General features: G+C 39.6%; 1 protein-coding gene across 1 annotated transcript; it reads left to right on the forward strand.

Annotated features, from left to right (window-relative positions):
* The first annotated feature begins 707 nt into the window (after window positions 1-707).
* fndc5a (fibronectin type III domain containing 5a) lies at window positions 708-10,127 on the forward strand. The gene is made up of 4 exons (XM_088002693.1): window positions 708-1,664; window positions 3,518-3,714; window positions 8,813-8,904; window positions 8,998-10,127. The coding sequence occupies exons 1-4, from the start codon at window positions 1,374-1,376 to the stop codon at window positions 9,135-9,137; spliced, it is 720 nt and encodes a 239-aa protein (XP_087858819.1). The 5' UTR covers window positions 708-1,373; the 3' UTR covers window positions 9,138-10,127.
* Window positions 10,128-12,559: the final 2,432 nt, after the last annotated feature.

The raw sequence follows: 12,559 nt of genomic DNA on the forward strand, positions 1-12,559 counted from the left end.
CCAAGTCCCCAGCAGCTGAGGCCACCAAAGTGCACCAGGAGCAACACATAATCTCACAACTAATTACGTAATAAAGGCAAATTATTATTCGCAGCTCTTGTAGAGTGTGAACCTAATTAAACCGGAGGTGGGTTTGGAACTTGATACCAAACCAAAAGCACGGCGCGGAGACACACAGTTGTTTAGTCGTTAGACGTATTCTGATAATGAGTCAAAAGTTGTTAGAGTCTCTACATATCGGTTCGTGTTGGAGCATTTTATTGCTCTTGTTTTCAAATACTTACAAAGAGACAGAAAGTGGGAAATTTCAATAAAGACTTGCTAAATATTAAAGCTTGTAGTCAAAATACAAATTGGATGAATACATAAAGAGTTTAATGGGACTATTTTTAAGGTTTTTCTTTAATGTATTATTTATAAACAACGATATGGGTGTTTCATTCCACAACAGTATATGAAAACCAAAAAGACTTTCATTTCAGGGACTTGATTTAAAAGCACGTGAAGATCAAAGCTTCACACTAACAAAAGTTTAAACTAACCAAAAAACTGATTTTATTCGATTTTCTCCCACGTAGCTACTGTATAACTACCACGGTTTCATATGGTATTTACACACAAAAAAAATTATATTTTTCTTTTGCTGCAAACCTCGGCAGCAATCTGGCCTAAGCAGCAACGGTGGGTTGCTAGAAATGACGCGCCAGTGCACTCAACGCTTTGCCTGCAAATTGTCTCTACATCGAAGTTTTAACAATCCTGGAAATAACTGTGACAGATTTTTAAGCAAAATGTGGTGAGTTTGGGATGTATTTACGCCTCCAAAAAGGTACTTTATGATAAACGCTAAAACTGTGACTGCATGCTGGCCGTGGTGGACATGCCGCACCTGCCTGTACATTTTAAACAGTCTGACTTTAATTAGAATGAGGGGTAGCAGTAGCTTCATCGCCTGCAAGAAAATAGTGTAACGACCTTCCAGCTTATCTGACTGACACTGAGCATCAACAGGTTGGAGGAGGATCACACAGCAAAGTCTAGATGTACAATTACTGACCTGGAAAACTAAAACTGACCTCTGATGGTTTCATCTGTAGACAATGAAAGTAACTAACAACATCAACTGAGCAACACCTTATCTTCTCTGTCATTTTTCATTACTTTTTTTTTTTTTTTACTATTTTATACTGTTTCCTGCTGTTAAATTTTGGACTATATGGACTCCAGGTATTTGTAGAGGGTAGGGACCAAATTTACCTTAATATGCACTAGTACACAAAGTAAGCTCATATCTACAGTCTCCCTTATTTCTTGGGGGTGCAGCCAAAGAAAAACAGCATTTTTCACTGTTTTTCCTCTTCCTACTTCCCACTATGAATCCCAAGCTCATAAAATGGATTCCGCTGAGCCATTTATTCACACCAACGAACTCGGCTTCCCGCCGTGCCGGTGGACGTTGCAGCAGAATGCAGAAAACGGAGCTTTTACTTTATCACTTTATATTAGAGCGTGAACAAAAGGCTTTTCTTCCCGTCTCATTGTTTGCAGATAGCCTGTCGCCTCCCGTCAATGTGACCATCAAAGAGGTGAAAGCAAACTCTGCTGTGGTGTCATGGGACATCCCCGAGGGAGACCCCGTCATTGGCTTTGCCATCACACAGCAGGTGAGTAGCAGATTGTGTAGGAGACATCAGTGGACAAAACACAACAAGGTGAAGAAGATATGGATTTACGAAAAGACGCTGAGGTGTGTTATTAGACTAAATAGGCAAAACATTTAACTTCATTCACCTCATTTTACATCCACACACACACACACACACATAACTCCACAGACAGGGGATATACAGCAACTGATGTTTTCTGTCTGGAAAACATCAGTTCGGACAATAATGTGTATTATATGTGCATTTGCACTGTTTCAATAACGCACTTGCTTGTTTTTGTAAGGAACAGTTTGGGAATTTGAGGACTTGCATGATCAATTATTCATAGAATTAGAAATGAAAAGGTTCTGTAGCATTGTTCTCTTGCTCTATTAAATATGAGACTGCAGCCACTTGGTTGTTTGGGTGAATGTTTGTGCTGGCAGCCTGCACGGGGCTGCAGCGCTTTCGAACAACCGTTTGCACACAAATGTTAATGTATTTTCATTGGGATTTTGTGTAGCAAAAAAGTGTTTTGAGAAGTTGAAGGAAAATAAAATACGAGTTTCTTACTAGCTTTGCAGAGCTAGAGAGCTCACAGTATGTATTCAGAATGCTAATGAGCATGTATCACGTTTCACAGTATCTTAAGATGCTTAAGAAATGAGGTGGAAATCATTTTCTTCTAAAGGTACTTATTTTTGATGGAAGAGATGCTGGAGATTGGGTTAAACACAGTCTATGCTCCTTTCTCTTCTGAACAAACTCATTCAGCCTTTTTTAGGGGCTGAAAGAAATGGCCTTCTGCATCATATCAGATTTAAACTTCTGGTAAATAAATGGTTACAGATTACAAATTAGAAACTGTAAGAAACTGATCAGTCTGAGGCAAACTCAGTTTCATTTTGGGCCACATCAAACATTTGAGTGTTTTTAAAGGGCCGGTTGCACCAGAACGTATTGATAAAACCCATTAAACTAGTAAGATATGAATAAATAGCTGTCCCTCCAGGATTTCTGATCGTTTTTCAATCAAAATCACAGATGTGGTACTAAATTAGAAATATTTGCAAGGAATTTTTACAACATTTTTGCTAATGTATGATATTAAATATGAGTTTTTTTTATTACTCTGAGTATGACTTGATATCAAGGAAGGCTGAAGCAGCAGTCACTTAAACCCAATATTTGCTTTTACCACTTGCGATAAAGATTTGCAGTAAAATCAGTAAAAATGTGGGAATCTGTTGATCTTATGTGAATTTTGCAGATTTTTGAAAAAATTGAGAGATTTAATAGATGATATTTGGAGTTGAGAGGGCCACATAAAAAGCTATGGTGGGCCAGATTTGGCCCCAGGGCCTTGAGTTTGACACGTGTGGGCTAAGAGACTGATAGAACTAGCAACAATCATAATATTTAAAAGTTGGGTTTTTTTTCGTTATCACTGACTAAATGTTTTGAAATTAAAGGCTGGACTTATTTTTTGAACGGTGAGATTATGCTACTGCATTTAAAGTTGAATATCTTTTAAGGCTATGTACACAGCACACACGTCTCTGAATACCAGAGAGATCAAACCATCAAGGAGCTTTCATTCATGCTGTCTGGACAGCTCGATGGTGCCTCTTTGATCAGTCGCAGAGATCCTTTTGCTTCCAGTTTACCCATTTTGCAAATGAAATAACTCTGCGTTTGCCAAGATGCAAAGATGGGACGATGCATATTCCAATAAAAAATGTCACAAAAGCCCTCCTGGTACTCAGTGGTGACTGCGGCATGTCCTGGCTTTACCTCACCTTTATTATGTGTGTGTGTTTTCAAGTCTTTGTTTAATCAGTCAACCCCCATGTCGTTTCCTGCTTCAACAGAAGAAAGATGTGCGCATGCTGCGGTTGATCCAGGAAGTCAACACCACCACGCGCTCCTGTGCATTATGGGACTTGGAGGAGGAGACAGACTACATAGTGCACGTCCAGTCCGTCAGCATGTCCGGGACGAGCCCGCTGAGCGAACCGCTGCGCTTCCGAACCCCAAAGGAGGCCGAGACGCAGGCCTCTAAGAGTAAATAGCCACATGCAAATACGCTCACTCGTTCAGTCATTTACACCTACAAGGATGGAGGAGAGCTCTTCTGCTCCTTTTTTTAGGGCATAAGTACGAAAGGGACTTGGCCTTTTGACAATACAGTGACAGATTTAGCCTAAAAATCCAAAAGAAATCAATAGACACAACAAAGCATGAAATGAAATTTCACAACAGACTGCTCCATCTCTCCCCTACTGACTACAGCTAAGGAGCAAAACGCCCGACAGGGGAAGCATACTTCACTGTTTATTGATGTTTTTCTGCTAGAGCCACTCTGTATGCGCCCTGCACAGCACCACTGTAAACCAAAATGAGGAAAGGCATTTATCAGACAGACGGAGGAGGTAGTAAGGAAGCTGTAAGGGGTGGAGAATCGATGTGCTTTTGGCTGAGCCATTGCTCCATCTATTCCCCCTCTCATTTGCACTCCTCTCTCACATGAGCTGCCGCGATGCTCCGCACTGTTTGGAGCCAGAGGGAGTCTGAACTTCTCGCTGTGGCTGTAAGTGGGCTGCCAGGAAACATGTAGAACATAAAAACAATCAGCGCGAAACACTGAAGAGATGCGCCGGCGACCACCAAGACCTAATTAATACTGAATACGTTGTCTGAGTGTTATTTATGCAGCAGGGAAGAATTTAGTGAGCTCAATCACCGCGCAGAACACAAGCAAACACTTTTTAATTGGATCTTCTTTCTTTTTTTCAATTTTGTGTAATTACACGTTGTTGCTTTTGTCACTCCAAACACTAAATAGTTCACACAAATGGACAGAAATTGTTTTTGTTTTTTGGGGATGGAGGTTTCTAGCGCACACACAAAAACACTTTTAACACGGATGGTAATTCATTTTTGCAGTAAAATAAAATTACAGTGAAAGAAAACAGAAATATGCACTCATTTTCTAAAAAGATGGGAAAACATGCTTTCAGGACTAAGTTAAATTTTCACCTCTCCAGGTTATCGCTGCTTGCACTTTAAAACAAATGAAGTGTTTCGACGTCGAGCCCCTGTTCACTGGGAAATAAAAAAAGATTTCCACTTCCGCACCTTTTCCTATCATCAAAGATTCAACATCCGCAGAGACCACCTCTTCGCGGTTTGGCACCAGTACCAGTCGTCCTCCGTTTTTTTTCGTTCGCGGTGCTTTCTCAAGGATGTCTGTTTAATTAACTCGACTGGGTTAGAACAGAGGAGCATTTTGCTGTGGCAGAGGAGCAGCTTTTCTCTGAGTAAACATCTTGTAATTCAATTCACAGGAAATTGTTGTTACAGTAGCATTCAAAGCGATGCTTGTTTTACAAAATGACTGAGACGCTGATCAAACTCAACTCAGTTCCAGCACAAATGTGGACAGGAGAAGAAATGCTAAAATGCAAAAACTCAAAATAAAAAGCAGATTCCATTTATTAAAGATTCTAGATTTATAATAAATATAAGAAGGGGTGGGGGGAATTAAACTATGATAAATTATTTCAAAACATTTTCTACCCTTTGGTGTCATTTGCCCACTCTGGCCTCCATCAGATTTTGAACGCGTCTCTTGTCAGAGACCTTCATAAGATTTAGCCCTGAACTTATTCAAAACCTCTCTTGCATCCGCTCTTTTGTTAATTCTGAGACGTTTTGTAATTGTGTCCAAGAGTTTAAAGACTTCGGTCGGATCTGGAAGGTTTTTTTGTGGGGAAGAACAGACTTCAGTCCTCCTTCGGCCAGACTTAAGTAGGACACATGATTCTGGGTACATGGTGAACACAACCAGTACCAACCAAACCCTGTGTAGCTTTTGATCTCATTGGCAGGATCCACAAATAACTTCAGCCTCACTTTTTCACCAGAATATAGAGAATATCCAGTTTCGGTAAAGCCGAAATTGTCTGATATTCTCCCTAGTTATTTATTGTGCCATGTTTGTGGATTTTTAATGCTCCTCTCCTCACTAATAACACATATTAAATATTGTATAATTATATATTACGCAAATATTTGTTTTTAGTTGAAAATACTTAATATGCCACATTAAAAGTAGGAAAATTCTGATTGATTTTTATTTTAAATCACAAAAACCTGGAAAGACACACGTTATATGATCAAATCTGTTGCACTAAGTCTCAGAATAACCTCATTTTGTTTCTTTTACATTTACAACACCTCTTTTTGCAACATTTCTGTAGATCACTCAGAGATATGATTAATACTGGAACAGATTTAAGAACATGAAAAGCAAATAGTGCTGTAAATCTGACACGAACAGAGGAGTTTGTTAGCAGACAGTGGTGCAGTCTACAGAATGGGAGCAGATCTCAGTGCAGCTGTTGTCTAGACATGCTGGGGGAACATCCTGAGGAATAAAACGAGGTTTTCACGGTTCCCTTTCAGCTGCTCTGCCTTACTGTATTACACTGATCTCTGAGAGCAAAGGATGAGCCTGAAATGTCAGATTTTTCGTCATGGGATTGAGATACACGAGATCAAAAGAGCAAAAAAACTGGGATGAAAAGAAGCCAACACAACATGTACTCAATGCAAAAAGATGTGGCAATGAGTTAAGAGAAAGACAGGAATGTTGCTCGAACCAGATGCCACATGTGGAAAAAGAACAGACTGCAAACATGGCTGATTGCTCTCCTTGGATCTAATAAATGTGAAGCTTCTCTCTGTGGTACTGCGTTAAGAAAATACAAAGCGTGGTCACGAAGGATTTCCACCATTTTGTTAAGGCTTGAAGACTTTGCCTTCATAAATGTTTTCTGATGTTTGCCCATTAAACGTCTCTCAGCTCATCTGCATTAGAGACGAATTAGCAAAATTGCCAACACACACAAAAAAAGAGAGAAACCACTCAGGGATTTAAGCTTAAATTCAGCTGTACAAACAACTTCTATTTATCATGAAAACAAGAAGGTAAGAATTGACTCATTTTACCTTGAGCAAAGCTAAAACAAGTTAAAAATAACTTCACTGATTTGAAGTTCAAAGTTGAAAACTTTTTTTTTTTTTTTACATTTTATCACATTGCAACCCTCAAACATCTGTGTATTTTATTAAAAGTTTAATTGAAGGACAGCTATATCTCTTCCTTCCTGCTTTGCACATCTAGAAACGTGAAGGCTAGATTTGTTGAATACATAACTAACTAAACCACCCAAATATTCTCCAAAGCAGAGTCAGGAAAGTCAAAGCGATTATTTGTTTTCGTGCGATTACTTTTGTTTCACTTTCAAGTTTCATTTTCTTCTACATGTAGGATTACCATAAGGGGGGGGGGGGGGAAACATCTGCTGTGACCTTCAAACAAATAATTGTTTCCAAAAATGTTTGCCATTTCTTTAAAAGGATATTGATTGCCATTCAAGACTGATATATATATATATAATTATAAAAAAGCCCCAGCAGCAAACAGGCTTCTGTCAGGTGTTCCAGGTGACCAGTCAGTCCAGTTTGGTCGGCCAGCTGAAAGCTTGAGGGGCCCCAGGCTGTTGTGCTTTGATTTTTTCTTTTCTTTTAAAGAGACCAATCGATTGGTAGAATTGCTTGTTGCTAAAAGCCACTGGAGCGTGGGGATCCTGCACACGGGGCGCACCAAATGTCACCCGCTGCTGTCGTATAAAAGGACGGAAAGCTCTGTGTGTCGCAGTAAACTTCAGGTCACACAACAGTGCATGGAAAAAAGACTTTTGTCACCGAGTTTGTGTGTAAATCAGTAGAAAATCCTCACTGTTTTAAGCCTGCGCTATATTCCGCTGCCATTAAAGAAGAGAACAGAAGACGATTTACTGAACGCAAGAAACACTTTTTGGAAAAAGTCAACTACAAAATATGTATTAAAAAAAAAATCTAATTTTCTAACAAAAAATGTTCTAAAAAATGTTCAAAAAGCCTTCTTGAGTACAAATACAGGTCTTGAACAGGAGCTGTCTGGAAAAAGTCTGTCAGCGTAACCCCAATTGGATTAAATGACAGTCGAGCAGTTCAGTGTCGGCGGCAGCGGCTCTACAGCAGTGTGCTGTGACACCTTTTGAAGCTGCAGAGAGAGAAAACTCTTGGAAAAATCCCTGCAGAGAACAGGAGCTTGAAGACAAGAAATACCACTCTGAATAGTTTATGAGGAGCTGGCAGGCTCAATGAGTGACGAAAGCTTCTCCGTACTAATAAGCTAAAGAACATAAATCTTAGAGTTTTGCTTGTCTACATCACTCCTCTGTATATTGTAGAATGATGTGAACTGAAATATTATTGGTTTTCATTGATGTTCTGAAGTTTTAAATGTGCCAAAATAACTGAAATATGATTAAAACATCCCACTTAAAATGTTATCAGATCTGTACTTAATCATAACCTTTTGTTTCAGCATAAAAAAGGACCAAATAATGATACTTCAGCCATGGTTTTCAAGAAGAAAAAAAAAACATGAAATGACAAAGTTGCCATGAATTTTTTTTAAAAATCATCTTTGTTTTGCAATATTTGTAGAAAATTTCTAAACTTTTCCTGATGTCCAGTTTTTCCCAACAAAGAACAGCGGTCAACATAAAGCAAGGGATTCACACTCTCTTGATTACACTGACAAAGCCTGACTGTTTTTACCCTCGCATTATTTCACTTTTCTTTTTTACTTCAAGAATCTTAACATTTTTTATCACATCGTTCTAAATTATATAAATTGAGTGAAATTTATTGCGACCAACATCTACAATATCGCAATTATCTATATTATTAAACAAATTCACCAACACCCATGATTACTCTGAACTCTCCCTCTCATTACTCAACTAATTTAATAACCCCTGACTTATTAAAGTACATAATATGCAGACATAACAATGGTGGTGGGTCAAGATGTATAGTAAATTCATTATAGTGAGGGAAATATTAATGAATATGTCAATAATAAAAGAAGGCTTAGAGTTACTTTTGTTCTAGGCCCAAATAAGATGACCTTGGCTCTCTTAATGAATAGAGTACCTAAAGCAAATCTTCAAAGTTATTAAAATGATTAATGAGAAATCCCCGTTTGTTACTGTAGGAAATCAATTTTAGTTTTTATAGCCAATGGCCTTCTCCCTCTTGACCTTTCCAGACGAAGTGACCATGGAGGAGGTGGGTCAGGCAACCCAGCTGAGGGCCGGAGAGCTCATCATCATTGTGGTCGTACTCATCATGTGGGCAGGTGAGAACAAGGCCAAATCAACCATCACTGCTTCCTAAAAAAATAAAATAAAAAAATGGAACAACAGACGCTCTACTTGTTTTCTCCCTTCAGGTGTGATTGCCCTCTTCTGTCGTCAATATGACATAATCAAAGACAACGAGCCCAACAACAACAAGGACAAAGCCAAAAACTCCTCGGAGTGCAGCACTCCTGAACACCCGACGGGGGGCCTGCTGCGCAGTAAGGTATAACCCACCCCTCTGCTCCTCCTCCTCCCCCCTGGGCGCCTCCCCCTCTCAGCGACACTGGCCAGGTGAATGGTCCCGGCCACTTCTCGACTTACTTTCCACCGACACATCATTAGTTTTTCCATTCGGCATCATCTGAGCATCGGCGCATCGCTGCTCAAACACGGTGACGTTATGTGCATGACTGCAGCATTCTGCTTCAAAGGGACCCGAGTCGTGATTTCTAATACGGTAACAAAGTCTTGAGTCACGCATCATTTCCAAAGAGTCAGACTTTCTTGTAATATTTTTCGTGCAGAAGCAACCAAAGAAAAAACTGAAATATCCTCGGCTTGTTTGGGGAACTGCTGATGAATATGACTTTAAAGCTTTAACATTGATCAACTGTGCTTAGACACATTCAAGTCAGAAATAGCTTTCATGATCAAAATCTTTAAGGTGAAGAGAGTCCAAAACCTCAGTGGTCTGATCAACCAATCAGAAAAAGGCCATGTTGTGCTACACAACCAATAGTAAGGATGGATTCTACATTATTATATTGGTCAGACTTCAGAAAGACCAAGAAGGTAAACGATCAATCCTGGAAGATAAAACTAACTAGAACTGTTCTCACATAACGGCTTCAAAAATATATTCCAATTCCACAAAATTGCATTCTCAAGAGACCGAGACATTAAACAATACTTCAAGTTAAATTATTTTTTTTAATCTACACAATTTATGAATTAAACAAAATAGAATCATTCACACAAGAAACACGTTTACCTTTTGCGTCTAAGCAGAGAATGGCATAAAAATAAAAATCTCAGATCTCAAGTATTTTGGTCACTTAAAACAGTTGTGAGAAAGTCTGGCTTCTTGAAAGCAAAACATGCAGATTTTAGCTGCGACATTAAACCTTTGCACTGTCCTGCTTGGAACACTGCAGAGCCCCATTTCACACTCATCTGTGCAGAAAACTACTGATCCAAGCAAATTCTCCAAGGCATTCTCATGCTCATTAAAGTTTGCCTTTTTTTTTTTTTTTTTTACAGTCTTCACGTTTCTTTTTTTCCCCCCCTCCAACAGTTCCCCAAGAACAACAACAACAACAACAACAGGTTGACATCTGTCAACATCATTGAGGTGTGACTGCCGTTAAGTCTTTTCTTTACTCAGAAGACTTCATGCAAACAACGAGCCCCTTCTAGGTCCGTCAGCTGTCAGGATGACGCTGGGACAGAGGGACTCTAGGCGTGCAGGCGCCGCTTTCTCTTCTTCAACACCGGTTCTGGTGTGGAGCTGAAGCTGCAGGGGACTCCAGGGGACGTGGCGGAATGAGGCCGAGCTCGGCCTCGTTTTCCAGGAGAGCAGAAAGACTGCAGGAAGAGTTCAGCAGCGGGTCTGTGCTCAGTGACAGTACATTGGGGTCACGGTTTTTAGTGCTGTGGAGAGACTGCAGACAAACCAACCCCAGGGACCACGGCTGATCAAACAGAGCCAGAAACCGTTACCGGAAGAATTTGTACTTAACTTTTTCTGGGTGGTACTTTAAGCTTCTTTTAACGCTTATTTCCTCATGGGCTTACCCCTGCGTTTGATGTTTTGGTATCTGCTTGGGCTTTTTTTTCAGTAAATCTCCAAGTGCAGAGACTCTTTGCTGTTCTGGTACATTTGTATTCCCCCCTCAGGGAATCCAGACTCCACCCAGGTAACAAAAAGAGCCATTTCCACTACAGGCTGCAATGTCACCAGAGCAGCTTTAGAGGGATCAGTCGGCTAAAATCACTCACAGTCATTAACTCGTATATATGACATAGTTCTTCAAGTATGGCCTGTAATTTCTCTCGTCTTTTTTTATTATAGACTTCTAAAATGTAACATTCCTCTCCCTGAACGAGCCCTTTAGTACCTCCTGGTGTCTTTCTTTTTGAGCGTGATGGATTTCACGTCATTTTTGTGAGCAGCAGAACTCCCCTAATGGAGTTCATTCATCTAATTAATTAACTATGAACGGGGCTGGACTCTGCGGACGTCTGAGGAGAAGAGATCCCTTCAATCAGCAATAACAGCCCCTCAGAGGAAACGAAGGAAGTCCGGACTTGAACTCTGGATCCTCTGGAAAAAGGAAAACTGTCAGCATGTCACGGATGAACAAACTGGACGTTCAAGTATGCTGGAATAAACCTTGGGTATCATTTTTAAGTGATCCTCAAAAAAGCCTTTTCAGCTGTGTTGAAAAAAAAAAAAAATATTTCTCTTGGCAAGCATGGAAAAAAATATTTTTTAAATCGGGCCCAACTGGGGAACCCTGAGACTTCTTTACGGCATCCTGAACAGATGTCGAGACAGAAGGGCTTCTTTCAAGACTTTTTGAATTATTACGAACATGTGTTTAAAGTCCATGGTAATGAAAATAGCTATTGTGGTAAGCGCATACATGATGTATTTGAGGGCTGATTTACACTCAGTAGTACTGCCTTAACAATTGTATCCCATTACTTATAAGATGTTGTATCTCACTTTTGTGGCATTACATTTACCTTTCACCCAGTATTTAAATGTTTGTGCAAAGTGAAAGGAAAACATAACATGCAAGTTGGAGGAATTGGCAAGTATCTGATTTGTAAATAAATTTTAAATGTCTTATTTAGTACAGTCAGTCTAGAGGCTTTGTGGAATAAGGTTGATGTAGAAAATGTCTCGATTTGTAGGGAAGCTAGGAGATCACATTTTGTCAAAACTGTTCAGTTTTATGAAAAGCACTTTTCAAAAAAGAAAAAAAAACATCACCTACTCTTATGAATTTTTATTATGTCATTATGCCTTTTATGTTCAAAAGGAGGAGATGGTAGGAGCGAGCACTGAAAAAAAGCTCTGGCTTGTGGAAATCAGAAAATGGGCTGCAAACAGTCCAAAACATGAAACACCGACGCCCCTTCAGTCTTCAGTACAAAGAAAAAGGAGGAGGTAAATGGTGATCGGTGAAGGTTACAGTCGAGTGGAGTGGACAGAACGATGACTAATTTAATGGCAGGCTTTTATCGTCATTATCCGGCTTTCACTCTCACATCTTTGGCACAGCTCTTAGAAAAAAGAGAAAAAAATGGAGAAAAAGTTCAAGACCGTTTCTTCTCCAGTGAGCAGAGGCCGATGTCAGAGTGTGACTTTAAAGTCAGGCTCGTTGGGACTTTCCACCTAATTAAACTCATTTAACGTTTGCCAAACTTCTCGTTGTTCTGCAGCCACATCAGCACTTCACAGCAAACTAAACACGACTCAAAGCTCATTTACACAGCAACAGATACTCGGATATTTACTTTGACTTATTTACCAGCATTATTTATTATGACCAATACACCACAGCTACTTACAGAAAGTCTCAACTTTTTTAAAGGAGCACATTTCCTTTAATTGTTGTCAATTTCAGTGTATATCTTAACCTT

The sequence above is a fragment of the Poecilia mexicana genome, unplaced genomic scaffold (genome assembly GCF_051168715.1).
Source record: "Poecilia mexicana isolate PSO_F unplaced genomic scaffold, ASM5116871v1 scaffold_22, whole genome shotgun sequence".
NCBI classification, from domain to species: Eukaryota; Metazoa; Chordata; class Actinopteri; order Cyprinodontiformes; family Poeciliidae; genus Poecilia; species Poecilia mexicana.

Coding starts and splice junctions, on each gene's coding strand:
- fndc5a (XM_088002693.1), top strand. CDS start 1,374: ATGAATCCCAAGCTCATAAAATGGATTCCGCTGAGCCATTTATTCACA. Junction 1,665..3,517: donor GCTTTGCCATCACACAGCAG/GTGAGTAGCAGA, acceptor CTGCTTCAACAG/AAGAAAGATGTGCGCATGCT. Junction 8,905..8,997: donor CGTACTCATCATGTGGGCAG/GTGAGAACAAGG, acceptor TTCTCCCTTCAG/GTGTGATTGCCCTCTTCTGT.